Source organism: Synchiropus splendidus, chromosome 4 (assembly GCF_027744825.2).
Source record: "Synchiropus splendidus isolate RoL2022-P1 chromosome 4, RoL_Sspl_1.0, whole genome shotgun sequence".
In the NCBI taxonomy this organism is placed as follows: Eukaryota; Metazoa; Chordata; class Actinopteri; order Syngnathiformes; family Callionymidae; genus Synchiropus; species Synchiropus splendidus.
The window spans coordinates 24,171,384-24,199,105 of NC_071337.1; the positions used below are offsets into that span (position 1 = coordinate 24,171,384).

A 27,722-nucleotide genomic window follows, 5' to 3' on the forward strand; every position below is an offset into this window, starting at 1 on the left:
ACATTTGGCATTTCTCTTTTAAACAGTTTCATGAATGAACTATGAAAGCATGAGTCCAATAAACCTGTCTTACATGAATTTTTCCACTGTTATTGACCCCGTCGCCCCCCCGTTTAGTTGTTACTGCGCGATGTAAGTGGTGTTCTCACCTCCCATCGGATTCTCCTCCGTCACACAGGCAGGCGAGAGTGAGTGGGAATATAAATGGGGTTGTAGTGAGTGGATGGCTCCGCACATACTTTCTCCAACACTGTGCGAGCTGGGCTTCCCGTAAGCTTGACTTCTTCATTCAGCTACCACTTCGGTGGTCCGGCAGGGAGAGTGTAGTCACATAGGTGAACTCGAGTTCTGCAACTTTCCACTTGGAGTGAGCGGCATGTCCGCGGGACACATGCAGGGGTTTGGAACTTTATTAGCCGCTCTGCTGCTTCTGTCGGCCGGCCACAGCACCTCCGCAGCCTTGCTGGAGATGCAACAAGTTGCCGAAGAAGCTGGATCTCCCTCCGAGCTCCACAGCTCCGCGTTGCCCAGAACGGTGAGCAGCCCCGGGGACGCGGGAGCGGGGCTCAGCAGTTGCCCCGACCGCTGTCGGTGCGAGCTGGACGGGCAACTGCACCGGGTGGACTGCTCTGACCTGGGACTCCGGGAGATTCCATCCAACCTGAGCGTCTTCACGTCCTACCTGTGAGTCACGAGTTTAAAACTTTGTCTCATTTGCGCGTTTATTTTAGATCAGAAATGTTGAAATTGCCTGCGTGCATAAGCGCGCATGCGTACAGCGTGAGACCCTGAGCACCTGTTGCACGTTTACGTGCTACAACGTGTGCTTTGGAGGTACGTCTGACAGAAGTAAGTGAAAAGGTGATATCGAGAAAAATTTAATTACATCGATGAATAACAGCCTTGTCAATCAAAATAGTGAATGCACCTCAGCGAAAAAGACTTGTTTTTGATTATGGCGCACATGGAGAGCAATATTGTTGAATAAAAAATAATAAATGTGGGGTCTTGGTGAAGGTTGTTTTTTTCTTATCTGCATCATTGCATCAGTGGAGTGACTGATTCTGCTGCTCTGATCCAATGTCCTTCATAGTGGCAGTGAAAAAGAGTAATAGTGTAGCTCATATCTTTCCTCCTTCTGGCCCCGACACAGTCACTATTTTATTAGTTACAAACTTGTTATTCGACTTTCTTATCTGAGCTATGCAACATATTTAATGTACAAAATAATGTATTTGATGTAATATCTTGCAAGTCTATGAATAATAGCTCACTTTTATGGGGATGAGATTATGTTTGAGCACACCTTTTTGTGATCCAGTGGTCGAGGGGATTAAACACCAATGAAGATTATCTCCACCGGAGAGTCCATTAAATCATATAATAGCTAATAATCATCAGTCATCAAAACACCGAAACCCTCAGAGGTCCAGGATAAATAGTGAGATAATAAATGTAGTAAAGCAAGCTTTGATGTGTCGGAATTACTTTCTGCACCCTGACATTGAAGGGTGTTTGAGAGCCTGAGAAAAGGTATTTGTCACATTATACCTGTCGAACGCTATTTCAGTCTTCCAAAAAGATTATTACAAATGATGCAGGGCTGTACTAGAATTATTTATGTCACCTCCTTCCTGATATACTCTGCAGAATCACCACTCAACATTGAGCGAAGACAGTTTAGTGTTCTGGTGTCAAAAGCAAGGCTCGTGGACTGAATATGGACCGCCATATCCTTTTATGTAGCCCACAGATGCAATGGTGATTTTTAGCTTGAAATAAAATTTGTTATCCTGACAACAGTCCTTGTTAGGAGATATCTACTTGTAGGTTTGGTGAAAAGGTGCTGAGAAAGAAAGTTTGAAAATCCCAAATGCTGTAGAGAACAATATACGACAGAAATCTGAATAATTCCAACATATTGGTTTTAATTAAACAACAGTGGCAGATCAGGAAAAGAAAGGACTGATAAAGTGTGCCTATTTGACGGCACCCTCATTCCCATGTCCTCAGATGATGAGTTTATTGAAAAATCTTCTCAAATACAACAATTGAACCCTCAGAGCATTTCAGTTCTCTGAAGCAGAGTCGAGCTCTGACAGTAAAAATAACGACTCAGACTTTGTACTTAAGTTGTCTCCATTTCTTACTGAAAGCTCCCTGGAGCAGAAATATTAAATTCAGTCAAAAGACATTATTCTCCTTGGTTAATGTTTTAAACATTACTGTCATTTTTGTATTTTTAGCTGGGAACCATCATTTTAATTGAACTGTACGACAAAGCCAATGTGATCGTTTGACAACCGCTTTAGGAATTTGTTGCAGAGATTTTCCATCTCTGACTGTTGAGTTGAAACACGTCAAGAAGAAAAGTGTCGCTTCAGTCACCGCATCTGAAAGAAATCCTAAAAATAATGTGTAACAAACTGTAACTAAATATAATCACATTCACTTGAGAGTGCGTCATCGTGTCCCGTCGCATCACTGCTCATCATGCAGCAATGCAAGAGAACATTTTCAAATCCAAACTTTTTAATGGTTTTTATTTTTCTCTGACTTTGAGTGACTCATGTATAACCTTTTTCCCCCAGTTTAATTTACTTTCCATGCCTCACATCTGTGAAAGCAACACAATCAAGGAAAGATGTCTGATCATTTAATATAAGTTGGACTCCTATCCAGCATGACTCCCAATCTTCAGAGCAGCATGGGAGACAATAGAACTGACATTGACTCCATTTTTAATAAGCACAGAAATGATTTCAGATGTTGACATGACGCAGCTGCAGTTTATTCATGTCTTTCTTAGCAGAGGTAAAGTTTGGGACATGTCTGCAAGGCAACACGCTGAAAATCGCGCAGCTTGAAACATCTGAACAACAAAACCTGCGTGAACTGCTAAACTGTCACTGTTCCTGTCTGACTGTTAAAACTCCTTCAAGGAGAGAAAAAGAGCTGAAATCCATTTCACTTCTCAGCAGGTGACTAAAGCTCCATTCAAAACCAGTTTTAGCCTTTGAAAACCGTTACGTCATTGCGGTGTGTGCGTGCGTGTGTGTGTGTGTGTGTGTGCGTGCGTGTGTGTGTGTGTGTGTGTGTGTGTGTGTGTGTGTGTGTGTGTGTGTGTGTGTGTTGAGAGAGCCGGCCCATCTTGGCTGAAGCCTTAAAGCTGCACAATGTCAGGATTTAAATTTCACCCTCATTAAAGAAAACCTTGCTCTATTGAGGAATAGTTGTGTGTGCTTGTGTGTTCCTAGGCAGATGGACCCACACGCACACACACACACTCACACACACGCACGCTACGCAAGTCACGATCAAAGGTTCTTTGTTCGTTAGTTCTCATTAAGTTGTTAAGTCAAGAAATGCGTGTTTGTCTGCTGGTGAGCGCACATTTATGATCATACATGAAACGTATTATGCCGGGATAATATTCCTCATTTCCCCTAATGTAATTAGACCTCAGATGTCATCGCATGTATGCAGCTTATGGAAGCTGCATTCATGTTGGAATTTCAGTGCAACTTTCTGTCTCTGGTTATTAATAAGATACAGTGAGATACAAGTTGCAAAAATGAATTCGAATGAATGTTAAATCCATACAGTACAGTTGTTTATGCTGTGTTTGTGTATTTGTGCTATTTGTATCTTCAAATATTGGAAAAGATCAATAAAAAGATTTGTGAGAAAAGCATGCATTAGGAAAATGTTGTTATGGCAGCACAAACATTAAAGATGCCAAAGTCATATATTAAATGTTAGAGACAGACAGAGCAACACTACAACCAACACTGTAGGAACAAATAAAAACTTGTAAGAAACAGAAATATTATTTAAAAATATGCTTATAAATAAATGAAAATTAAAATTGTAATGAGGAAAAATACCACAAAAAACACAATGATGTGCAAATGCCCAACATTGAACTGTGAGTCCAGTTAGAGTCCACCACTGTGCAACCTGACAGCAGTGGGTAGGAACCCGTCTTAACATGACAGTCCCCTCTGTCACAAGCCATAGCTTTGTGGATAACATCGTGCTACAGTCTCCCACTGATGCCAGACCAGAACTGCTAGCTGACCCATTATCCCGCTGCCTTAGCTTGGGAGACACCCCACCATAACGGACGGTCCTCATCGTCGCCCCCCTCCTCACTCAGTGCCCAACCCTGGTGCCACTCCCTATTCTGCGAACAAGCAGACTCTCCATAGGCAAGAGTACCACTGTCCATGTTGGCTCCAGCATATCCACACAAAAACAAGACATGAATACAACAGTATACTGAAGAAAAAAGAACGACAATGTATATGAGAAAAGACAGAGTTCATGTTTTCTAATATAGAAGGTTTTGCTGCACATCTGCACAAGTCTGCTTCCTGCACTGAGAAGTCGTCTCAGGCGGAGAATCATACATGAACAGTGTTATGATTTCGATCAGTTCATCGCAGTGATGTCATAACACTTGTATTGGAGTCAGTACCGGCCAACCAACTTGTCAGTGGACCACGATTTGTTTCTTTATCTTGTTTTTTTTTTGTTCCATTTCACCATTCCCAAGTGAATCAGATGCCCAGCCAGAGGAAATCCACCAAGGACAGGGTTTTCTCTGTGATCAGAAGATTTCATACTGAAACCTTATTCAGAATTAAAGGAGCTCAGGGAACAGTCAGTTTTGATTTATACTGCAAAACATGAGCAGGTCAGCAGGTATAGAAGGCGCATCCTCATAGTCTCAAGTGTCGTCTTCATGTTGTCATTACACCACTCAGCCATGATATTGCAACCATGAACTTTGCAGCACAATTTGTTGCTCTTGTGAACATCTACCTATCAAAAAAAAATCTGATAAATCCGTGAGTTAATGGCCCGGACAACCCCCCTGAATGTTCTGTTCGATTTTGCAGTGATATCCAGCACAAAATGCAATGCATCAATGGACCTCTATTGACTGGTTCATGAGTATTCCTTCCTGGAACCTCTACTATTGCATTACCCAAAGCAAACTGGAAAATACATAGGTTAGATAGCTAAGACAGGTAGGCATAACGCTACTGCGGCGCAGCGTATGCTTTATTACTGCATGAGACTCTGATCTATGAGCGGCTAAGATTCAGTGTTGACTATGCAAAGTCTCTGGGTAAATATTTGATGTTAAACTCCATTTGTAAAACAAATAGGCTCATCAAATAAAAAATATTTAAGAATTTATAATGAAGCCGTCCTATTATGCTTTTCCATGTGCTTCATGTTATCAACAAATGAAAATGTCACTTTCACGATGTTCATCCGCGAAAATTACTTTAAATAAATTACAAATATGGAGGCCAGACAAAACTCCATTCGCTGATTCCTTTTGCCTGCAGTTCTGATTATGTAACCAGAACTGACAACACAAAAGCATTCCCAGGGATTATGGGATCAATGACACGCCGCACTGGATAAGTAACTTCGCAAAGCGACATTTTAACCGTGGATAAATACTGTCTTGAAAGATGAAGATGCTTGAACATCTCACTGTAGGCAGTTTCACAAATATGACCAGCGGCATTGGCACCACTCATGCTTTCCAAGGACCCCTCCTGGATCTGAACTTTCATGTCTGAATCTGTGACTCCCATCCTCCAGAGATGCGTGCTTTGCCAATGTCAATACTTTAATTTTAAGTGGATAAAACTGAGTGCTTTAAGGAGAGTACAAACATCTGAACTTGGAGAGGAAGAGAACATATCGAAGGCTAAACAGTGACAGTGATGTCATGTGGTCCTGATGTTATGCTAACTAACATGTTGAAATGCAGCATCCAGTGTGGACTACTACTAGTAGTAGACTAGTTATATAAGCTTGTCAATACAAGCTGTCTCATCTCTTAGAGTTACTGTTAATTTTTTTTGTTTTTTGCTAAGAGTGAGCAATTTTGGATGATGAAAGCTGACATGTTAAGTCTGTCATCTGCTTCCCTCCGTGAAACTATGGAAAATGAATCCACTAAATAAGTTCAGCTGCACTGATACCAAAAACTAACTGAAGAACAATGTTTTTCAGTTGCGGAGAGGCATCTTCAAAGGAAGTTCAGAAAAATCCCTCTGTAGAAAAAAAAAATCAAAGTTGGTCATGACATCGCTCTGTGGTTTTTGTTTGTGCGGTGGCAGGCAGCACTGACTGACAGGACAAATTGGGGACCAAACCCCCCATGTTTTCTTGGCCCCCGGAGCCCCCTGCTGACCCGCCCCCCAAAAGAATGGAAAAAAAGACCAAAAAGAAAGAATGAAAGAGGACAAAAACAGAGGGAGAGGCCTCGCTGTCACTCCACACAACTCTTTCTTCAAAGTTTGTGTTTTCGCAGCCTTTTGAGTCAAGGTCTGATATCCATCAGCGTGAGTCTGTGGAGGCGCGCAAAAATCAACACTCACCCATTAGAACAACTTTATTGAAGCAAAAAAAGAGGTGAAAAATACCCACAATCTTTCTTTTTAAACCACACAATCAGTCTTCAACAAATACACACCAAACCCTGAAGAAGAACGAATCATCAGCTTTGTTGAACTTGTTGATTGTGTTGTTCTAATCTGGGAATTTTGCTGCGATTCCTGCCTTTTTACAATTCCTGCACAGCTTGCTGCTCTGGTGTCCCATTCTCATAAAGGTGACATTCACGGCCACTGCAGATTCCCATTGATTCAAAAGGAAATGAACACACAATCCTCTCAAGTTTTTACACTCTTTTTTTCTTCTGTCAGGTTCTACATCCTCTGGGGAACATAACGAAAGGATTTAGCGCTAAGTGCTTCACCATGTTGAGCAGGTTGTGTGCAGCAATTTCTGGGGCTTTTTTGTAAACCTGAACACAGCTGCCTGGTGAAAACCACATGATGAGAGCCATCGGTGTCAACCAAAACACCAAAGATGCAGCCAGACAGCTAATTGATGAGCTGGAGCTGACTGTAAAGTCTCTGGTAATGACCTCCCGCATCGAGCACACGTTTGTATTTTGCCATTTTATTATAGGCTTATTACAGCATCTACAGTGGGCACACTATTGGTTTAAGAGGGATATGTGTCGTCCAAGGTATCATCATTTTTGTAGATTAACTTGGCTGATACTAAGATTGGCGAATCTCAACAACACAAACACCAAGCTACAACAATGTACATCTTGTAGAAGATGTTGAATTGCTTTGTTTTCTTTTTGGTGCTCACCTGTTCTGCCTGTATACTTAAAAAGCCCTTAACAAGAAGTGGACTCTTTCACTACAACTCTTTGTGAAAGTTTACGTTTCAGTTGAAAAAGGTAGCTCCTGAGTTAGATGCTCATAATCGCCCACTATTTCAAATGACTCAAAAAAAAGTAAACTCATGTAGGTCCTCTTCCTGCGGATTGCAAAACAATAATTTGCCAGACATGGATTGTCTGCTTCTTATTGTCCTATTATTCAAGTGTTTATGGTACATTGTGAACACTGATTCATTTTGGTTTTGCTGTAACTCGTGTTGTTTTCATGAAAATGGTACCCAGTTAACTTCATGGTGCAAACACAGTTGCTGGCGTGGACAATAAATAGAAAGTCTATTGAATGGTTCACAACTGACACTCATATTAGTAAGGAAAAAAATCACCTTCTTCATCACTAACTCAGACTTGTAGAATGAGAAACATTGCGTTTTATTTCTTCTTTCCTATTGTATCATTTGTTCAGGAAGTTAGAGAGCCTCCTATTGCACAGCCAAACGTATCGTAGTCGTCGTGGTGACAGGGACTTTCTTTTGAGAATGCAGAATTCCATTTCATTTTGAGCCAGTTGTAAATGTGTACATATAAATGGCTTGGAGAGCTAGATTTGGTCTGCAGTGTTCTCACTACGCAGCAGTCAGGCAACTCTGCCGTTCTTATTATAACGGTAACTTCTGACTGATACAAGTTGACTCTATGATCTTAATCGTTGTACACTTGTTGTAAATGTTCTATGGAAATTACCATCACAATCAGTCAAACTAGAGGACGTGCGTTGGAATGCCTGACAGTTCAACAGGTGGGTGTTTTATCCAGAAAACAAATGGATGAAGATCATATGAGGTCATATGAGCTCATAGGGCTTTGCCGGCAGCGTAATCAGTCGTTCTCATTGTGAGGACAATGTCGCTATAACAACTGGATCAACCTCTGGTATGGTTCTCAGATGAACTCAGATAAAAATGTACAGAAGTTCTTGGAATAACAATTTGCAATTTCAATTTTTTGGCCACAAATAAACATTCTCAACACTTTGCTTAACCATGTTTTTAAAAAAAAGAGAATTCACTTATTTTTCGGATTTATTGTTTTGATATTTACAGTAAAAGCTGTACTGTATGTGTTGAGCTCATTACCCATCTGTGGAAAAAACATGAAAAAAAGCTATTTAGTATTTTTATTTGAGTACATTTTGGATGAATTTTCACTGCTAGGACGTGTCTAACGCTTCATACCTTAGTAATAGAAGTGTTTTAAGTAGCAAAAAAACTAGAATCTGAAATCCCAACTATTCTTATTTGTGACTGCGCTGTCAATATTTTTCTAACCCAAACCATAATGAAATCTCCTTTAACATGGGAAGAACTTATTCACCTATGTCTGTGTGTGGCTAATTTTAGCAGCTTTGTCCCAAGAATTGAACTATTTGAACTCTTTTGTTCAGTAGGGTTGTAGTACCGCCAACAAGTAAGGGCATGCATAGTGAAATGTTGCATCTTAAGGTTATTAAAGGAATTTAGGAATTCAGGAAGCAAATAGCATCCAAGTTTGCATGCAATACAGTAATGGCTGCAAACAACATAAAGATCTATGGGTCGAATGGTTCATGCTTCTGAATTATTTTGTCATTTAAAATGTGCCTCTTCACAAAAAAAAAAAAACTGACTAGCATGTACAGCATGAGGCAATAAGCATATGCAACAAAGGCTGCTATGTGTGCTAAGCTAAATATGATGTTGTGATACGTTTATGACATGAGGTTTAGCGTTTGGCTACCAGGAGTCATTAAAAGCTAACGTAAGCAAATGGAATATAACTAAACCTCGATAAATCATTTGGTCACATCCTGCTGGTTCTCTTAAATAAGAAGCTGAGTGAAATAAATAGGCCTGTGTCCCCACCGTGTACAAGAGGCCTAATGTTGAGGACGACGCAGAACCCCATGCCAGAACATGCTTGTACGCCTTTACAGATACATATATACCAGTGTGCCCTGACCCATAAAGCCAAGAGTCAGTAGGCGCAGTTACACAAACGGTGTGTGTCTGCAGTAAAAACCAATCAGCCGTAGCCCAGTTAGGCGGCTAGAGAAGCAGTCTGCTAAAAACAAACCCCGTCTGTGTTGTAAAGCCGCTTTATGAAGTGCTGAGGAAGTTAACGGTGGGTGAATTGGACCTGCACACACACACACACACTCTTGGTGTGTGTGACAGAGGCAGACTGTCTCTTTTCAGACGCAGCTGAGGGAAAGACACTACCTATCGATAGGGATCACACACTGGGAATAGTCCAAGCCCGCAGATAAGGAACGAATAAGGTTGCACAAATACAACCTCTGTCTGTTCAGAAGCAGTGATGTCATCTTGTTTTGAATTCTGATTCCTCTGGGCTGTGTCTAAATGATGACAGCACCGGGGAAAGATTTGGCCTCACTTAATAATTAAAAAACCATGTGACAAAAATGCTTGTTCACTCAAGGTTGAGAGAATTGCATAGAGGGATTGGTGGCGCTGCTCATGGAAGAGGTAGCCAAGTCACCTTGCACTTATGGTCCCTCTGTGGTGCCTGGACCCTAAATAGCAACCTGGGATAGCAACTGAAGTGTTCTCATGGTTGTGCCTGTAATAAGAGAATTAACAGCCTGTTAATGTGAAAATGAACTGTTTTGCAGCTTCACCGTCTCCTCTTGGCTTCAGATTGTACTTAACAATCTTCTGTGTTGGCAAACTTGCATTTGGACAATAAATATGACCATCTTTTTCAACAGCTTGACTTCTATAGAAAATAATGTTAAATAAGTCAAAAATGTTCTTTTGTCCTCTGTCAAATTGTCTACCTTTGTATTGACCATATTTTAAAATCCATTTCTGTATCTGCAGGGATCTGAGCATGAACAATCTGACCATGCTGACCACTGGAGCGCTGTCCAGTCTATACTTTTTGGAGGAGCTGTGAGTCTAAACACACATACATGCAGCGATGCGTATCTTACTCAAGAGCTTGGGCAGATCCATTCATCCAATATTGAAATGAGAAAGAGCTGTACAGCAGTTTGTCGGTTTCGTGCTTCCCATTTCCTTTTGCATCTTGTCTGAGTTCATCTTTTGGAAGTGCTTGCTGCTTGGTAACTGGGGATCATCCTGCCCTGGTCACCAGTTCACTGCTAATTTGAGCAGTATCAATAACAAATGACATGAATATTCCATGTCTTCATACCCTCTATACAGTGTTACCCTGCTTTCATTTGCGATGTAGAGTAAAACTAAAGGAAAGTTCCAGAACACAGTTGACCTCTCAGAGACCCGAACATGACTCTGACTGCTGTTCTGCTCGGCTGCCAGCTATGTGTGTTTATATGTGTGTGTGATATTTGTCGCCGCGGCGTGAGAAACGTCACTACGGCGATAGGACACCACAGAGGTGTATGATGGGAATTCAGACTGGCTGAACTCTGCATGATCCCAAAAACACAGGGCTTCAGAACCCAAAATAACTAAAGGTTCTGAACTGGCTCTACGCGTTAAATTCAATATTTGTCACAATTTGTGCTGCTCTTCATTTGTGTCATCATCCAAAGAGTTTTGTCAGAAATGTTGGACTGACAATATCGTTGCTGTTTTCTTTTCTCCAAGGCGTTTGGCGGGAAACGATTTGTCATTCATCCCCAGAGGGGCGTTCACCGGCCTCTTCAATCTCAAAGTGCTGTAAGTGTGTGACACGGGTGTGTTTACTGGTGCTAATCATTCACAGAAACACTTTCATCTGTCAGTCCAAGTGTAGTAAACGTCTCTGCTAGTGAGAACAATTCATTCTTAGAAACTTGATTAAGAAGGTAAATAATTAAGTTTCAGCCATTTGTCATGATTCATCTACTGTACTGGTCGAATGATTCACAAGACAATCCATGGATTCTCTCAAGACACGGTGTTGCTTTGCAACGCTATGTTTTGCAGGGTGGCATAAAACCACCGTACATTTTGATATCAAAAAGATGTACTTTTGTGAATAAACTTTGCTCTGTATAGATATTTTTTAGCCGATGGAAAGCCATATTATTGTAGTCTAGACTGTGTAAGACCAAGACCAAAGTGATGTCCTAAAACAATAGCATAAGTCTACCAGTCAAAAGCACACACGTTTTTTTATTACTGCCAAAGAAAATGCTGTCATTAAAAAAAATATATATATATATATATTAAAAACTGAAATGCATTTATTGGATATTCAGTTTGGTCCTGGTTTCTGCATGCTCTGTTCTCAGCGTGGTCTTGACTACTACAATAGAAATCCAGCCTTGCACTAATGTTCAATATTATTGTTGATTGTTGACTGTGTGAAAGATTTCATTTTTTCAGATTTACCTTTAAAAAACATTTCTTTGTATTCAGTACTTACAGCACAACCAATGCTATTTTATTCTACGACGCTTTAAAATGTCTTTTTGACATTTTTATATCCAGACATGTTGTGAAGGAAAGTCATCTATAAAACAAACAAACAAACAAAAATCCTAAATTGATTTAGTTAATCCCTCAAGACAACCAAATATGTTCTGAAATGAGGTAGTTTGAAATCTCCCAGCCAACACTGTGAAGCACGTGGTGCTGGCTGGGTGGGATCATTTATTTTGTTCCACCAGGGATGGTTCAGTGTTCAAGAGCTAATTCACATAACACTGCGTGTTTCCATGAGATATTGTGTTTAAAATTTTTGGAAACTGTTTAGATTTACTTCATGTATTTCCAGGATGCTACAAAACAACCAGCTGCAGTCGGTTCCGGCTGAGGCCTTCAGCAACTTGCACAACCTTCAGTCACTGTGAGAAACTCTTCTTATTCTATTGTATTTGGGGTATTTGAAGAACACCTTATTCTGCCACGTTTTTCTTGACTCTGTCTTTTACCTAATCGTTGTTGATGCACAAAAATTCCCCGAATTCTAGCCTTTGATTTTATCCATTTTTTAATTATTTGAAAATGTCATGTATCAAAATAAAGACCATCAGGTGCACCTAATATTCAAACTTGTCTACACTAAAAAAACAAAACGAATGGAGTGCACTCAAGGATCCATAAAAATAAAAATATTGCCTCCAGTTTTCAGGTTCTGTTGCTACGTACAGTAAATAACTGTGACTTTGAAGCCCAGCAAGAACCATAATTCACCGTAGATAGAAGTTTCAAACAATGGAATGTCTCTTTCCACAAATTGATTAATGTTTTGTCAAAACAGTGGTCCCCACGTGATGCTCGCGGGCACCTGGGCGCCTGCAGGAGGCCCAACAGGAGCATGGGGCTCATTAAAAAAATCTATTTGAAGATGGTTTTCCAAGATTCTAACGTCAACAGGGCACTTAGAATCTCCATCGACTGGGATTTGTGTTTTCAGATAACTGAAGTCAGCACTGATGCTGATATGCTGCTGGGCTTTAAATTCATGTGGTACCCTAAAGGACCCTCATTGTCCTCTGGCTTCTCAGCAAACGGTCCGATTCTGTCTTGGTGTCTCTTAGTAAAATAATCTTTCGCCCGGAGGAGGCGTAATGTGATCCTTTGGTAATTGGTTCACATCCTCTGCTCCCCTTCCTTTAATGGGAACCACTGACCAAGACTTCCATGTTCCTCCCATATACTACCATGTTGCTCAGGCATGAGGGCCCAGACGTACCTTCAGAGTTGTCACATTTTCTCACCCCCACTGCTTAACAGATGTTTCACAAACTGTTATTTCATCTCTCAAAGCCCTACGCAAGTGCGCTGCTACCCACCCTAAAGAAAAAAAGGGGAAAAAGTACAACAACAACAACATAAAAGAACAATGGTGATAACAACAAGCATCACTTAATCAATAACCGTGTTATAACCTTGGCGTTGATGCCAAGAGCAGAGCGACCTGAATGACCCTCCAATTCAAAACAATGTTTGTTATTAATGTTTGAACTCTGCTAGCACTCTGCCGCTTGCCAAAGTTAAACCTTAAACCAACCCCTAAATAAAACCACCGTTAATTGCCAAAATGAAGTATTGCGTCATATTGAATTCACGACCATAAACACTTCCCAATCCTAAGAGGAGACACAAACACGCCCCTTGTCATTGTCAAGGTTTTTCCCTGTGACTGTGGCTACATAGGCTGGTATATGAGTGTGCGTGTGTGTGCATGCGTGCAGATAAGGGTGAGAGAATGGAGAGTCTTTTTGTCCAAGGTCTCTCTCTCTTTTATCTGATGGATGATTATGTGTAGTCCCATCCTTCTCATCTCCCTGCGCATGAACAGAGGAGCTATTGTTGAGTGGGACAGGTAACCGGGTTTCCTTTACAGCATGCATGTTTATGTTTTTTGAGAGGACTTGTGACTCCTCAACTGAAAGTGCACTACTGTTTAAGCAGTAATGCTACCTGCGCAGTAATGTTGCTGACAAAGGCGGCACGGAAGAATTAACAGAGGGGCAGGGGTCTATCTGTGATGGGATCGGGTGTCATTGACAGTGGCAGGATGGGAAAGCAACTGTGCTACCGTGCTGGAGGAACACGCAGGTAGACATTGCACAGATTTAAAGTTTGACATTTTACACTAAAGGATAAGTAAGTACAATTTTGGACTGTGTACACCAGGGGTCACCAACATAGTACCTGCGTGCACCAGGTAGTTATTCATGGGCCTTACAAAGTAATTGTAATAACCCTCTGGTTCTGTTTTATTTTGTGTTCCCTTTCTTGTTCCGCCATTGATCATTAATGTGAGGAATCAATAATGTGACTATTGTGTTAGGAATATCATTAAGTTGCACAAGTGAGTACCAAACTGATGGTAGTCCTCAGAGTCGCTTGAGTTGCAAAAAGTTCACTCTTCTCTCTGGTGTTCACAGGACTTCATTTCACCCTAACAACCTTAACCCTTCACAAGCAACGTGAAAGAGTTAACCTAACTTGAACTACCATATTGAGACACATCACATGGCGCCAGCCATTAGAAAGTCATGGAAAGTGAAGTATGGTCCTCACTGTGGTTGGAGCTCAACAGCAATTTGCTCCTCTGTGGGTCATCATTTTTAGCTCAAAATGCATGACTCTATCAGGCAAGCTCAGATTTCTTCATGTGCCAGAGTTGAGTGGGAGTGGTTGGAACCTGCTAAAAGAACATGAACTTGTTCGATTTAAGGTTTTCTCGTGGCATTTGGATGGCAGATAAACCACAAGTGGCCAGAACTTATTTTATGTGACTTTGCAATGTCTGATTCCCTCAGTGAAAAATGCGCAATGTGAATTTTGTTAAAAAAAAAGGTTTGAAATTTGTGGTGAAACTCGATGATTCATCAATTGTTGTTGTATAGTTCAACAAATTAAATAAATAAACACATTTGCAATCGATTTGTGAATTTTTGTGTTAGTTTCCCAGACATCTTAATGAGTGATTTCTTTTCTGCCCTGACAGCTCAGCCAGATTCCTTGAGAAAATATTCTAGTTGATGTTAGTGGCACTGGCCTCTCCACATTCATTACCATAGCGTCTTTGAGGCTCTTGTAGCATGTTGGCATGTCAAGTGGCGCTTCAGGTGCTCAAACACTTGACCCCTAATGTTCCTCTTAACAAACTCAAATGAAGCTTTCATTTCCAAGCCTTTTTGAAGTCCCAAGTGTTTGACCAAAGCATTTTGACAGTGCTGTAATTCTGTTACTGCTAGAAGCTTATAGTGGGAAATTCTCATATTGACCACTTCAGTACATATTGTTATGATTAATGTGCACAATGAGGGTTTACACACGTGTCTCATCAAGGTGACAAGGGTTACTTGTGCATTGTGCTGCTCTCTCTGTCACAGTTTTCATGAATACAGCAGATATTTATTGTGACTGTTTATTACTGTGTCACAACATGAAATGGCTGTTACTTCAACAGTCCTACAGTGTTGCTATGCCAACCATGTCCTCTACTGCCAGATCCACTTCTGTGGTACTCGCTGTATTTTTATCTATCCCCAACTAAATGTCCCGGACATAGAGACGTAATGGCCTACAGAGCAGCAGAACCCAAACTGGTCACCTGTGGGTGCAAGTCACTTACATGTTTCGCTCTCTTCTCTCATGTCAAGGCGCCTGGATGCCAATCATATCTCCAGCGTCCCCAAAGGTTGCTTCTCTGGTCTGCGTTCACTGCGGCATCTGTGGTTGGATGACAACGTTCTAACGGAGGTACCTGTCCAGGCCCTACGCGACCTGCCGGCCCTGCAGGCCATGACCCTCGCCCTCAACCACATCAAACATGTCCCGGACCACGCCTTCAGCAAGCTGGGCCGCCTGGTGGTGCTGTAAGTTAAGTTTTCCAAGACGTAACGGCGAAACTGTAATGTTGTTTGACTGGTATATATAGGGTGACGTTTTGATGAAAAAAAAATAAATAAAAAAAAGTTGTAATGGCACCAAAACAATAAAAGTTATGATGGCGTTCAGTTACTATAGCGTATAAAAGGTTTGGTACATTCAGCTCAGATCAACATAGACCTCCTCTGGAGTCCACTGATCTTCAAAACGACTTTTTTCTCATTTGTTGTTGTGTGCATGTAGACAGTTGCTAGGAGACATCGCCGCATTAGGTGTGACTGCAACTGTCCCGTAATAACATGCAAATATACATATATATATATATGTGTGTGTGTGTGTGTGTGTGTGTGTGCTTGCTTGTGTGCGCTTGTTTGCATCTGTGAGGTGGGTGTGTTCTGTCTTCTTAGGGGCCCGGGGCCTTCAAAAAGCTTTTTGCTTTTATTTTGTTAATTTCATGCAAATTAGCTTCAAACCCATTGGACAAAAGGAGTGACAGCCGACTTCAATGCCGCCGCGCTGAATGCCATCACACGCATCTACACACACACACACACACTCGTACGTGCACGCACACATTTTGTCTGCTTCATTAGTCCATCGGTCTTTCTGTCTCTCCGCAGGCATCTCAACAACAATAGGATTGTTACCATGGGAACGAACTGCTTCCAGGGACTCCACAGTTTGGAGACGCTGTAAGTGTCTGTGTGTGTTTGCGTGTGTGTGAGTAGACAGAGTTGAGCTGGGGTCAGGGTCAAAGGTGAGGAGATGAGAAGGATTTCATTTCCCATTTGTAAAACACCCTTCACTGAACATGTTATTGTCTCATGAAGAAGATTCTTACAGGATGATGTCAATTTACAGATGACTCTCAATACGCAGGAGGATAATTCATTTCTAAAATCCATTAGGATCCTTTCCAAAGTCATCAGTGGATTATGGTTCAGGATCCTTGCTCCAGAATATTTGCAGATAGAACATTGACTTGATAAATACAATAATCCTATAACCAAGGTTTGGCTTTGTTCTCATACCAATTTGTTATTAAAAAGCTGTTATGCTTGGCAGGCGTATGAAAATGGAACCCATGTTTTGCTGCTCACTAAAGCAAATCACAGTCACCAATGGAACGGCTCTGGACCTGAGGAAGTCTTTAAGTAGCATTGAAAAGTTGTTGAAAAGTCATCAACCTCACTGAAACTTTCAAAGGTTTCAGCTGGAATATGAAACCTTCCCCTGGCACACACACGTGGTATTTTAAATTTACATGAGTCAACTATCCTCCGTTCTCTCTCTGTCAATGGACTTTTTAAAATGTTTGACATTCACTTTTTTTCCCCACAATTTTAAAATGACATGCAGTCGGCCTTCATGCTATTTATGTGTTTTCCTAAATTTGTCTGTGCGTATCTGTGTGTGCCTACAGCATGTTTCTGTTTTCTCAGTCAACCAGAGAGGGAGCTTTAAACACTAACACACACTGCTTTCATTTGGAAATTGTGTGTCTGGCTCTGTGTGTGGCCCCGGCTGTATGCTAATCATAATTACGATTCATGCGCACACACTCCAAGATTTGTGTGTGTGTGTGTGTGTGTGTGTGCGCCTGTTTGGTGGCTGCGTACCTGTGTGATCAGCAATAATAAACTGCAGCAGTGACTGGCGTTCATCTTGGCCGACAAACAAAAACAAAGTGAAGGCGGAAGACGGAAATGAAGACAGGAAAAATAAGTTTAAACTTCGGTTAAACAAACGCTGTTATCGATCCATCAACGTTTTTAATCCCTCACTGTCAAAGCAGTTGTTGTGTAAAATGGTTTTCACATTATTTGATATTTATTTTAGTCATCGTCCTTGGGAAGCAAGCGAACCAACTTCGGTGGCTTCCAATCATCCTCGGCCACACACACACACACACACACCATACGCACACATACATGAAGGCTCTCGAGCAGATTGAAACCATTTCAATTTAATGGTATATTCACAATGTGGCATCGTCACTGCGCACGCTTTCTGCGTAATCGCCACCTGTGTCCCAGAGAAGGAAGAGGCAGCTAATTGAAACCACGTGTTCACAAGTTCGTCACTTTTCAGTTACGGAAAAAAAGTAAAATGTCTCTTAAATGATGGCCAGATAAGGTTTCTCCAGACTATCTCCGCTCTCGTTCGCTGTAAGTGATATGTCCTGGAGTCCAATCCGATTTGTTCTCATTTCAAACTGTTTGCTGTTGAAATACAAAAAAAAATAACTGCTTTTTGTCTTTTTAATATAATGTTCTGCATTCCTTTCTTGAATTATTGCATAACTTATTTCCATTGCCTCACTTAATTCACATGCTGTTGAACTGATTTATGTGACTTGCTTTATACATTTTTCATGAGATAAAAAGGTGCCTTCCCTTCTCTCCTTCTCTTTGCTCAGAGATCTGAACTACAATAGTCTGGTCAAGTTTCCCACTGCTATCCGCACGCTCAGTCACCTGAAGGAGCTGTAAGTCTCTGATCACTTTTATTATTCAACATTTTTCACTAGCTTCGCTTATTTATCACATATCCCATGGACCAAGTCACTGGCAATATAATCTAAACTGCAATATAAATCCAGAGCTGTTGTTGTAACTACTAGGGCTGGGACAAAAATAATTAACCTGTGTCCCAGGTGCACAACATGATACAATGTGATGTCATAACCAAAACATCCATCATGAAGGAGACTGTATGAGATACAGATTTAAGTTTAAAAGAACTTTAAGCATGGAAGCATGGAATTGGATTTTATTTTTAAATCGAGTCCCACCCCTGGTAATTACACCTGTTAATATGAGAAATTAACTTTCATGGTCGATGGGAAATTCATTACAAAAAAATAAATTCTCAATCGTTTGTCTTTGTGTTTACTTTTTTTTAGTGGTTTCCATAGCAACAACATCAAGTCGATTCCTGAGCATGCCTTCACTGGGAACCCGTCACTCATCACTATGTAGGCAGAACCTCTCTGTTTTTAAAATATTCAATATTTCTTGAACTTGTTGAACCCAAGATCTTTCTTTCATGATACCATTACTGAGCGTACCGCAACAGTCTTCTGTGTTCACGGATTTGATGTATTTCTTAATCCTCTCATCAGTCCTCTCATGTCTCATTTGAGCGTGATAAGAAATGTGACCCTTTATTGACATACTTACAGGACAAAGTCAAATGATTTTTCCAATCCGAGGCGCCGACACGGTATGAGGAGTATCCATAGCTGTGCTAACATTTACATGCCTGACAAAATCGAAGCAACAGAATTCCATACTGATACAATTCTAATCATCTTTGTTGTAGGAGCCTCCTATGTAGAATGTTCTGTTGGATAAGGGCCATCTTCAATTACAAAGTTGTGCAAATGGATGCTATAATTGAAAGGCGAGTGCAGACAGGGTGGGAGAGTGTCCGGGAAGGTTCAGCGGGCTGTCACGATGTATGGCACAGGAACCAGCGAGGGATGAAGACGAAGGGAGAAAGACACCAGGCTTTTCATTGAGAGTGTTGGGCAAGGACTGTTTCAGAAGTGAGTACATATACCAGTGGGACAGCTGATGTGGAGAGGTTTGGAGGCCAGATGGTCTCACAGATGTGGTCAAAGAGGACTTGAAGGAGAGATGAATGCAAGTGTTCACTGATCGATCAAGACTCAAGGAAAACTGAGTGCGTAAAGTGATGACTGATAGCCAGCACATGAATGAATGGAAATAATCGTGATCTCCAACACACATTTCCATTTCCTCCAGAGAAGACAAATGTGCTCATTTTTTTTAAACCAAAAATTTGTTTTTGTTCTGTAGATTTTTCTACGACAATCCCATTGAGTCTGTTGGACGTTCTGCCTTTCAGAACCTTCCGGAGCTTCGAACACTGTAAGATCTCTCATGATACAGTTTGTAAAATAAATGAATGATTCAACAGAGCTCTATTTTGAGTAAAAAAGTTTAATTATACTCAAGGTTTTTTTGAGAGAGAAACTTCCTCTTTATTTTTTCAGATCTTTGAACGGGGCAGCTAACTTGACAGAGTTTCCGGATCTGACAGGGACCCAGAGCCTGGAGAGCCTGTGAGACACACACACACACAAACACACACCTCCACACACACACACAGTGATGTCTTGTATCACAGACTGTTTGCTGTCGCCACCGTGTGTTTTGAAAGCCGAACCTCAAATCAGCCTGATGTTATTTATACGCCACAGTTATTATTCTATCTGTCCCAGAGTAAACAGAAAAAGTCAGCAGCCAGAAACTCAAGCCACAGTTTTTCCAAGCGATAACAAACACCTTCACAATATTTATTTTCTTGTGTTTTTCCATGTTAGCTTGTTTCTGAGAGCAGTGTTTGTATGTTTGGACCTGTGACCTGAGGCTGAACCAGTCACTTCTAATCCCACTTTAAGACCTAATTGTAGACTGATCAACAGATATAGAAAAAATGTTTGTTTCCAGTGACAGAACCAATGGAAAAACTAGTGCTGTTGCTAATGATATCAAAAATGCTGTTTTTTGTTGTTGTCCTTTGTCCATGTTTTTTAGACTCCTCCACTATTTGTATTTGCAATAATCTTTGTTTTTGTTGCCATCGAAAGTGTCCACAAACAGCTTTGAACACTGGCAGTCAAAGTCTACACTGCCTCTATTTGGCAAATAAAAAATTGATATAGAATAGTTCCATTTCATTTAATTTCTATGTAGAACTGAAGTTAGTTGCCATTTCAGAAATTCAACACTGGAGTGGTATATAGGATGTTAAGAATATTGACTTTAATCAGAAACCTTAGTTCTGTCCCAGACTGTCTTGACCTGAACCCCTTAAGCGTCCAACATGGTCTTGCCGTATAGTGCGCACCATATTATGAATGAAGCTTCTTCGCCGGCTCTAGTGAAGAATTTAACTCCTCAAACACAATAACTCTAAAATACATTATAAACGTACATCAATCCTGACAACTAAAACACTTCGGGGTTGGTTGAAAATGAGCTAACTTAGGAGTGATTTGGTTTTGATGGGGGTCTATAGGTCCATTTATGTACGTAAACTTGACTTAAAGAACACAACATACAAGGGAATCTCTGTAATAAATCAACCTCCACGAGACAGTGGACATTGTTCAGTGCAGTGTTAGAACATGGTGTGTTGCACCCCAGACCATGGGTTTCCAGTAGGGAACTCCTGTTTTGTTTCAGTGCATTTCTTTTGTCCATGTTTTACAGCAGCTTCCTTGGCAAGTGGTCTAAAACTTCATTACTTTATTATTGCATCAATAATTGATTACTTTATTACTGATGCTAGAATCTTGATTTACAAAAAGTAAAGAGGAAAAAGTTGTCTTACTTCTGGCGGGAGGTTCTCACTTCTTCTTGATTGGTCATATGCAATATATATGGAGCGTGACCTTTGTTGATTAGCTGGACGAAGTTGTGCGATCTGATCCCTTCCATGAGGCACATGTTGGACGTAAACATTCATTCAGTTACACCCCCCAAATGTAGCACGGTGTTGTTGCTGTGTGTTTTTAGGACCATCACTGGAGCTCATATCACATCACTGCCAGCTTTCGTCTGTGAGCAGCTTCCGAACCTCCAACTACTGTGAGCTCTACTCTCTTTTCTGATTCACTTTTGAGGGTGTTTTCACAGTACAGAAATCCTGAACTGTTATTTTTTATGATATGAAACCAATCAATACCAATAAGTTCTGCTATTTGTTATTGACACTGACTGTTGTCGTAAACTTTTAAAATGTATCTTTTAAAGTCAATGAATGTTTCATTCGTTTTCTTCTCTCTTGCTGCAGCGACCTTTCTTATAACCAGATCCAGACTCTGCCCAGCTTCTCTGCTTGTGAGGGCATTCAAAAGATGTGAGTGTGGGTCAGCCATGTTTGTCATGTGACCAAAAAGGAAGCTCACAGATTTCATTTTGCTTATTTCCTTTAGCGATCTGCATCACAACAACATAGAGGAACTGGAGGAGAACACCTTCCATGGTCTCATCTCTTTGCGCTCTCTGTAAGTGTGCTAATGATATTGTAAACATAAGAAAATATACTGACATAAAATAATTACGACAGGCAAAAATATTATGTTACATTAAGTTGATTGATATATTCTATATTAAAAACATGAAAAAAATGGGCAGATATTCATGAATGAAAATGGAAATTGATAGCTTGTGTTGTCAAGAGGAAATAACACAATATTAGGTAACGTGTTTAACACAATAACAGACAAATATTGACACCATAAAAGTGCAGTAATAATGTAAAATGGAATATCCTCTTGTAGGATTTGATTTGGATATCCATTTTTGAGTGCAGTGTTATTATTATTAAAAATAGCTTCAAAGATCAAACATATCAATGTGAATGAATGTTTATTTTAATCCTCTGATACATTGCATACATGTCAATGAATATTTCTGCTTTTTTGATTCAGAATGAAGAACAGTGCTTATAGTTTCTCCACCATCATAAAATGTATTTGTGATGGGGAAAAAAGCAATATTTAAAATAAGAAAGCTAGAATATTACAGTTTAAACAATTCAACTATGTGACACATGAGAACTTACACACGCACACACACACTTATCATCCTATCTTAGTGAGGACCACAACTGACATAACCCTTTCCCCAGCCTCTCACCCTAAACCTAACCATCGAATAGAAATGGCTAACCTTAACCTTTACTCTTAACCAAAATCCAATATAATAACCCAGCTATTTTGTAGCTTTAACCCTCAAAATGAGGCTTGACAAAGTGAGTACCATCCAAAATGTCCTGTTTACAAAATATCCTCACTCTGCTAATTTAAAAACTCATACAGGTTCTCACAAAGATAGAAGTACAAGCACACATACTTGTATTTCCATCTTTGTGGGAATATTGTGAGGTTTCTCATCACCATAATGCTTTCCCCAGATTCTCACCCTAAACCTAACTATCCAAAACAAAGGACTAACCTCAACCAGGACTCTGAACCAAACTTATACCCCATTATAATGACCCAGTCTTCATCCTCAAATTGAGGCTTAACCTCATGGGGCCCAGCCAAATGTCCCCACAAATAGTCATACAGTCCTCTCCAGGATAGTGTTTTGACAAGTTTTGGTCCCCACAAAGTAGGATAATAAGCCCACACACACACACACACACATCCACACACTCTCGCAGGTTTAATTACCCAGGAGATCCTGAGCGGTGATTCCAAGGTGCCCCTTTTAAACACTTCCAGAAGGAAACGCACTCACAGATCCAGGTGGTCCGGTTGATGATGAGACCAGCATGACAACATTGTTTATCTTAAAGATCCACTCAGAAGGATCCGCTGCTCATTCAACTGTTGGTCATGATAGCAATGGAAGACAGGAAGATGACACTGGATGTTCTTCAGTTCACTAGTGCACGTTGTGATGTTTGGAAGTGTTGCACAATTGAGAATTGGCATCAGTGACCTCCTCTCCTTCCCCAGGGATTTGTCATGGAACCGACTGTCAACAGTGATGACCAACTCCTTCTCTGCGCTTCCTGCTCTCACTAAACTGTGAGTTTCTGAAGAAGGCAAGATATCTTGGTTGGGAACATCTTGAAAATCGTGTTTTAATGAAAGCAGTGTTTTAAATTCATCGTGACAGCAGCCTACATTACGATGATGTGGTCACAACTCAGAACAGGCAGAACCTGTGAGACATCCATGTTAACTGACCATGCCGTGTCTAATTCTGATAAAGTTGTTTCTTTTTTTTTAAAGAATTGTGTCGTGGCGTTTAATAAAATACAGTACAAACCTGTTTCCTCAGTGACCTGACATCCAATCGGCTGAAGTCCCTGCCTCTGAATGGTCTACAGAGTTTAACTCACTTGCGGTTGGCTGGCAACAGTCAGCTTATGGACCTTCTGGACAGAGAGGAACTGCCTCGAGTCAGGTGGGAGAAGTTGACATGTAATATTAACTGAATTCCTTTGGCAAGGGATGAATATTTTTTGCTGAAAAACTGTTAAACATGCTGTCACCAGTTGCGTTACGCTGTTAATGCTGTATAGCAGTATGAACCACGTCCAATGTTGAAGCCTCACGAGATTTGAACCCACAACCAAATCCAGCGTAGACTAGTTATTACCCTCCAATTTAAATGCACACCCAACCATGTTGAAAAAGAGAGGATGTCATTCACATATTTAAAAAATTATGTATATTTCAATAGATGTATATATGAATATATGAACCAACAACCTTTTTTTTTCTAGACTGAGACTAAACGTTTGGAGTGTCGCCATGGTGTGTTTGCAGGGTAGTGGAGCTTCCGTACGCCTTCCAGTGCTGCGAGTTTCTCTCTTGTGAGCGGAATGAAGGAGGCGGCTCGTCCTGGGAGAGAGACGACTCCTCTGATTCGTCAGGGAGGAACACTGCCATTGTGAGCAGTCATGGTAAGAAGGAGAGGAGTTTCATGATAAAAGCATAATTTTTACTGTGTTTGATCACTTCTTACTTCATTGGTCATTTCAGTTGCTGAACTACTGTACTGCTGTGTAAATGTAGTCTTCTTTGCTGAATAATGTCTCTTTTGACTTCTTTTGTTGCATTAAAAAAAAAAAAAGTTTCACTATTTTGGTTGAAAGTGGTGCACACGGGCTAAATGTTCTAACATGCCTTTATATGACTCACATCACATTATGTTACAAGACATTCCACCAAATGTGCGACCAAATGCTGCACAGACGTTCACGAGTTTGTGTCTACGTTTTTTCACGTCTGTGTCAAACATCAAAATATCCGACTCAACCGCCATAAATCTTTCAATGTCTGTGCAGTGGACCAGGACTGGGAGGAATTCCTGTTAGAGTTTGAAGATGATCCCAAACCTCAACATTCAGTCCACTGCAGCCCGGCGCCAGGTACCACGCACACATTTACACGGTGACTGCAAGCAACACATATTTTACATCCTCCAAAACCTAAACAATGCGGCATCAACAATTTATTTCACTGAATATGTATGAAGATTTGGACATTTCCAGTTCTCACTACTTGTTACTCTACAGCTGTAGCTGTAGAAATACATACATTATTTAGTCCTGTTTTTAGTCCTGTTCAGGCTTGTGGGTAGTGCAGGGGCCTATCCCAGCAGTTGTTTTGGTCTGCTTGTTTTATTCATTTTAATGTTTCTTTGCCCCACTAAATAATATGATGATCTGAACAATACCATACATGCATGCAATGTAAATCCAACCATGTCAATTCCGACAGCTAGCGACCAACTGCATGAGTCCCATGGTTGTGTTTCAGGTCCGTTTCAACCGTGCCTCCATCTACTGGGCAGCTGGCCGATCCGAGGGGGTGTGTGGCTCATAGCCGCGCTCTCGTTGATCAGCAACGCTCTTGTAGTCCTGTCCGTTTTCTTCTCGCCCATGTCAAGTGTCACGCCGCCCAAGCTGCTAATCGGTCTTCTCGCGCTGGTGAATGGGCTGATGGGAGTGTGGAGTGGCTGGCTAGCCGCTGTAGACACCTGGACGTTCGGCAAATTCTGGAGGTCAGACTCCGAACCCTCCTGCCGTTTAACAGGGTTATTGTTGAAGCTTCAACTGTGTCTTCAGGTACGGGTCACTGTGGCAGAGCAGTTTCCTGTGTCGCCTCAGTGGCTTCCTGTGTGTGTTCGCATCACAGACCGGACTCTTCCTGCTGACTGTCACGGCGCTGGAGAGATATATGACTGCAACAAGTCGTCATAAGACAGATGTGCACTGGGGTGAGTACATGTTGGTGCGAATGATCATTTCAGACCTTAGAAGCCAAACGTAAATGTGGAGTGTGACACGCTGTCCTCACACACTCAGACACGGGGCAGATGAAAAGCCATACATAGAAAAAATAATAATAATGATGTTCCTTATGTTGAAGTAGAAATTTTAAGAAACTGTCAAATCATTTGGTTAAAACAAAATTATTTTTGATATACAAATAAGAATTTGGTGTCTGAAAGGTGTTGACTGGTGTTTGTGTTGATCCAATAGGCAGCTGATACCAGACATGCCACCCACACACTTCCCTTACTGGTCTTGTCTCCTCAGGTCGCAGCTCAACACCAGTGTCCATACGCCTGGCCATCTCTTTCTGCTTCCTCTTGGGCTTCATCGTCTCACTGCTTCCCTTAGTGGCTGGACACAGTGGCACCTCTCTCTGTCTTCCGCTGCCTTCCTCCTCAACCTCCACATTGGCCTTCTCTGTGTTCTTGGTGCTCCTGGATTCGCTGTGCTTCCTCCTCATGACCCTGGCCTACACTCGCCTGTACTGCCAAGCCAGCAAGACTTCACCGCCGCCCGAAGAGGAGTCTGGGTTGACTCGTCACGTTGCCTGGCTTCTCTTCTCAGACTGCCTCCTTTACTTACCGGTCGCCTTCCTCTGCTTCTGCTCGCTCCTGCGCCTCCCTCTGGCCGGGTCGGTGGCAGCGAAGGGATTCCTCCTGCTTGTAGTTCCACTGCCAGCCTGCGTCAACCCACTGCTGTACCTTCTCTTTAACCCCCTCGCTCGTGAGCACCTGGCAGCTCTGGCTAAACGCTCATGTGGAGCTGTGGTGGAGCTCGCCGTAGGTGGAGCAGGGAGGGGGGCGATATCTGGAACGATGGCTCGATCATACGATGAGGATGCAGAGAAACATTCATGCGATTCGACACAAGCACTTGTGGCACTTACTGCCAAGAAAGATGATAAGAGAGAAAGTTTGAAGTGCAGGTCCCTACATCCAGAGACCCCACAAGACTAACAAAAATATAAACACGTGAGCATGCAAAAAGTTATTGAAAGTAAAATGAATTATAAATTCATGTTCTAAAAGGTCAGTTTCATGTCAGGATTAAGACAACTGTCTTTTAGCTCACAGAAAATAATAGAAATAATTTGGCTGTGTTACCAAGTAAAGAGAGGTTCCTTTCAGTTTTCATGAGATACATCTTTCAAAACTATACGACACTAAACGTACCATCCAACATTTCTCAGTTTGCCTGAAGTTAAGTCCCTGAGTGGATAAATAAATGCTCTTTCGTCTGTTTCATCCAAGCAATTATTCATATTAATGGAGGATTGTTACTCCTCAAGTAATAGTCTCCACCCACAATCAAAAACCCACCAAACAAAGAAACCTAGTTTTGGCACTTATTGTGATCGTCATCAATACCAAACCACTTTTTTTTTTTCCAAAAATCTTGACTTAATATTTCCCCTTGTTAGATTATGTTGAAGTAAAGTATCTGACATCCGACCTATCAACTATTCAGATTTCCGTAGCGATCTTCAAGATGTTGACACACATACGTCACCAGTCTTAAGTCACCAGCTCTTATTTTGAAACATGACACCAGTTACCACATTGCGCTGGCAAACATGCAACCAAATGTTCAACCAAACGCTGCACAGACGTTCCTGTGTGTGTGAATGGGTGTGTGTGTGCCTACAGCTAATCTGTTTCCTCAAGATTGTGTGAAAACTCCAGGCTCTCTGTGAATGTCGTCACCAGCTAAGATGCCAAACACAAAACCGGAATCAGACGACAAACAAGATAAAAGCTTATGTTTGGCAGCTGATGAGAGAAGTGAAGCTCTACTCCTTGGTAAATGTGTTTCCAGCCAATCAGGCGGTTCAGTTCTCTGTGTTCTCTGTGTGCATGTCGTCTTGAAAATAAGCTATTGTGACAATCTCTTTTTTTCCTATAAACCTCGCGAAGATTTTGTCGTTATCGTGTCAGTGATGTTGTCGTGATTGAAAAAGGGAAAGCATTGAATATTCTCACCGGGTTTAAACTGATAAGGAGATCATTGTGATTTACAAATGTGTAACTTGTGAACTGCATAAGCAAATAGTTTGAAAAAAAAAATAATTCGTAATTGTTTAAATGTCGTTTTGTTGTTTTTGAAAAGTGGAAACAAAGGCTTCTGCTTGGCAAAAGTTGTTGTAAAGATCCTTGTATTGAAGATGTCCGCTGTGTGTGACAGTCATATGCTGCACTTTTTCTGTGATCAGCACTTGCTGCGTTTGTTCTTTTTTTTTATATGAAGTGTGACTGCTTCCTCTTATTTTCCCACCTTGTAAAATATTTCACTGTTGATAGTGATAGTTTGTAATGTGAAGTCTGTGACCTTTAATAAACTCT

At 41.1% G+C, this 27,722-nt stretch overlaps 1 protein-coding gene across 1 annotated transcript; it reads left to right on the forward strand.

Moving 5' to 3' along the window:
• The first annotated feature begins 201 nt into the window (after window positions 1–201).
• Window positions 202–27,722, forward strand: LOC128758179 (leucine-rich repeat-containing G-protein coupled receptor 5-like). Its single transcript, XM_053864077.1, has 20 exons — window positions 202–684; window positions 10,108–10,179; window positions 10,861–10,932; window positions 11,975–12,046; window positions 15,321–15,536; window positions 16,170–16,241; window positions 17,969–18,037; window positions 18,455–18,526; window positions 19,374–19,445; window positions 19,571–19,639; window positions 21,099–21,170; window positions 21,376–21,441; window positions 21,518–21,589; window positions 23,051–23,122; window positions 23,379–23,504; window positions 23,870–24,006; window positions 24,391–24,474; window positions 24,866–25,109; window positions 25,174–25,325; window positions 25,648–27,722. The coding sequence occupies exons 1-20, from the start codon at window positions 377–379 to the stop codon at window positions 26,337–26,339; spliced, it is 2,811 nt and encodes a 936-aa protein (XP_053720052.1). The 5' UTR covers window positions 202–376; the 3' UTR covers window positions 26,340–27,722.

Bases quoted from the DNA above. Each gene is read 5' to 3' on its own strand.
- LOC128758179 (XM_053864077.1), top strand. From the start codon at position 377: ATGTCCGCGGGACACATGCAGGGGTTTGGAACTTTATTAGCCGCTCTG. The intron at 18,527-19,373 runs GTAGGCAGAACC...TTTGTTCTGTAG, and splicing joins AACCCGTCACTCATCACTAT to ATTTTTCTACGACAATCCCA. The intron at 24,007-24,390 runs GTAAGAAGGAGA...ATGTCTGTGCAG, and splicing joins TGCCATTGTGAGCAGTCATG to TGGACCAGGACTGGGAGGAA.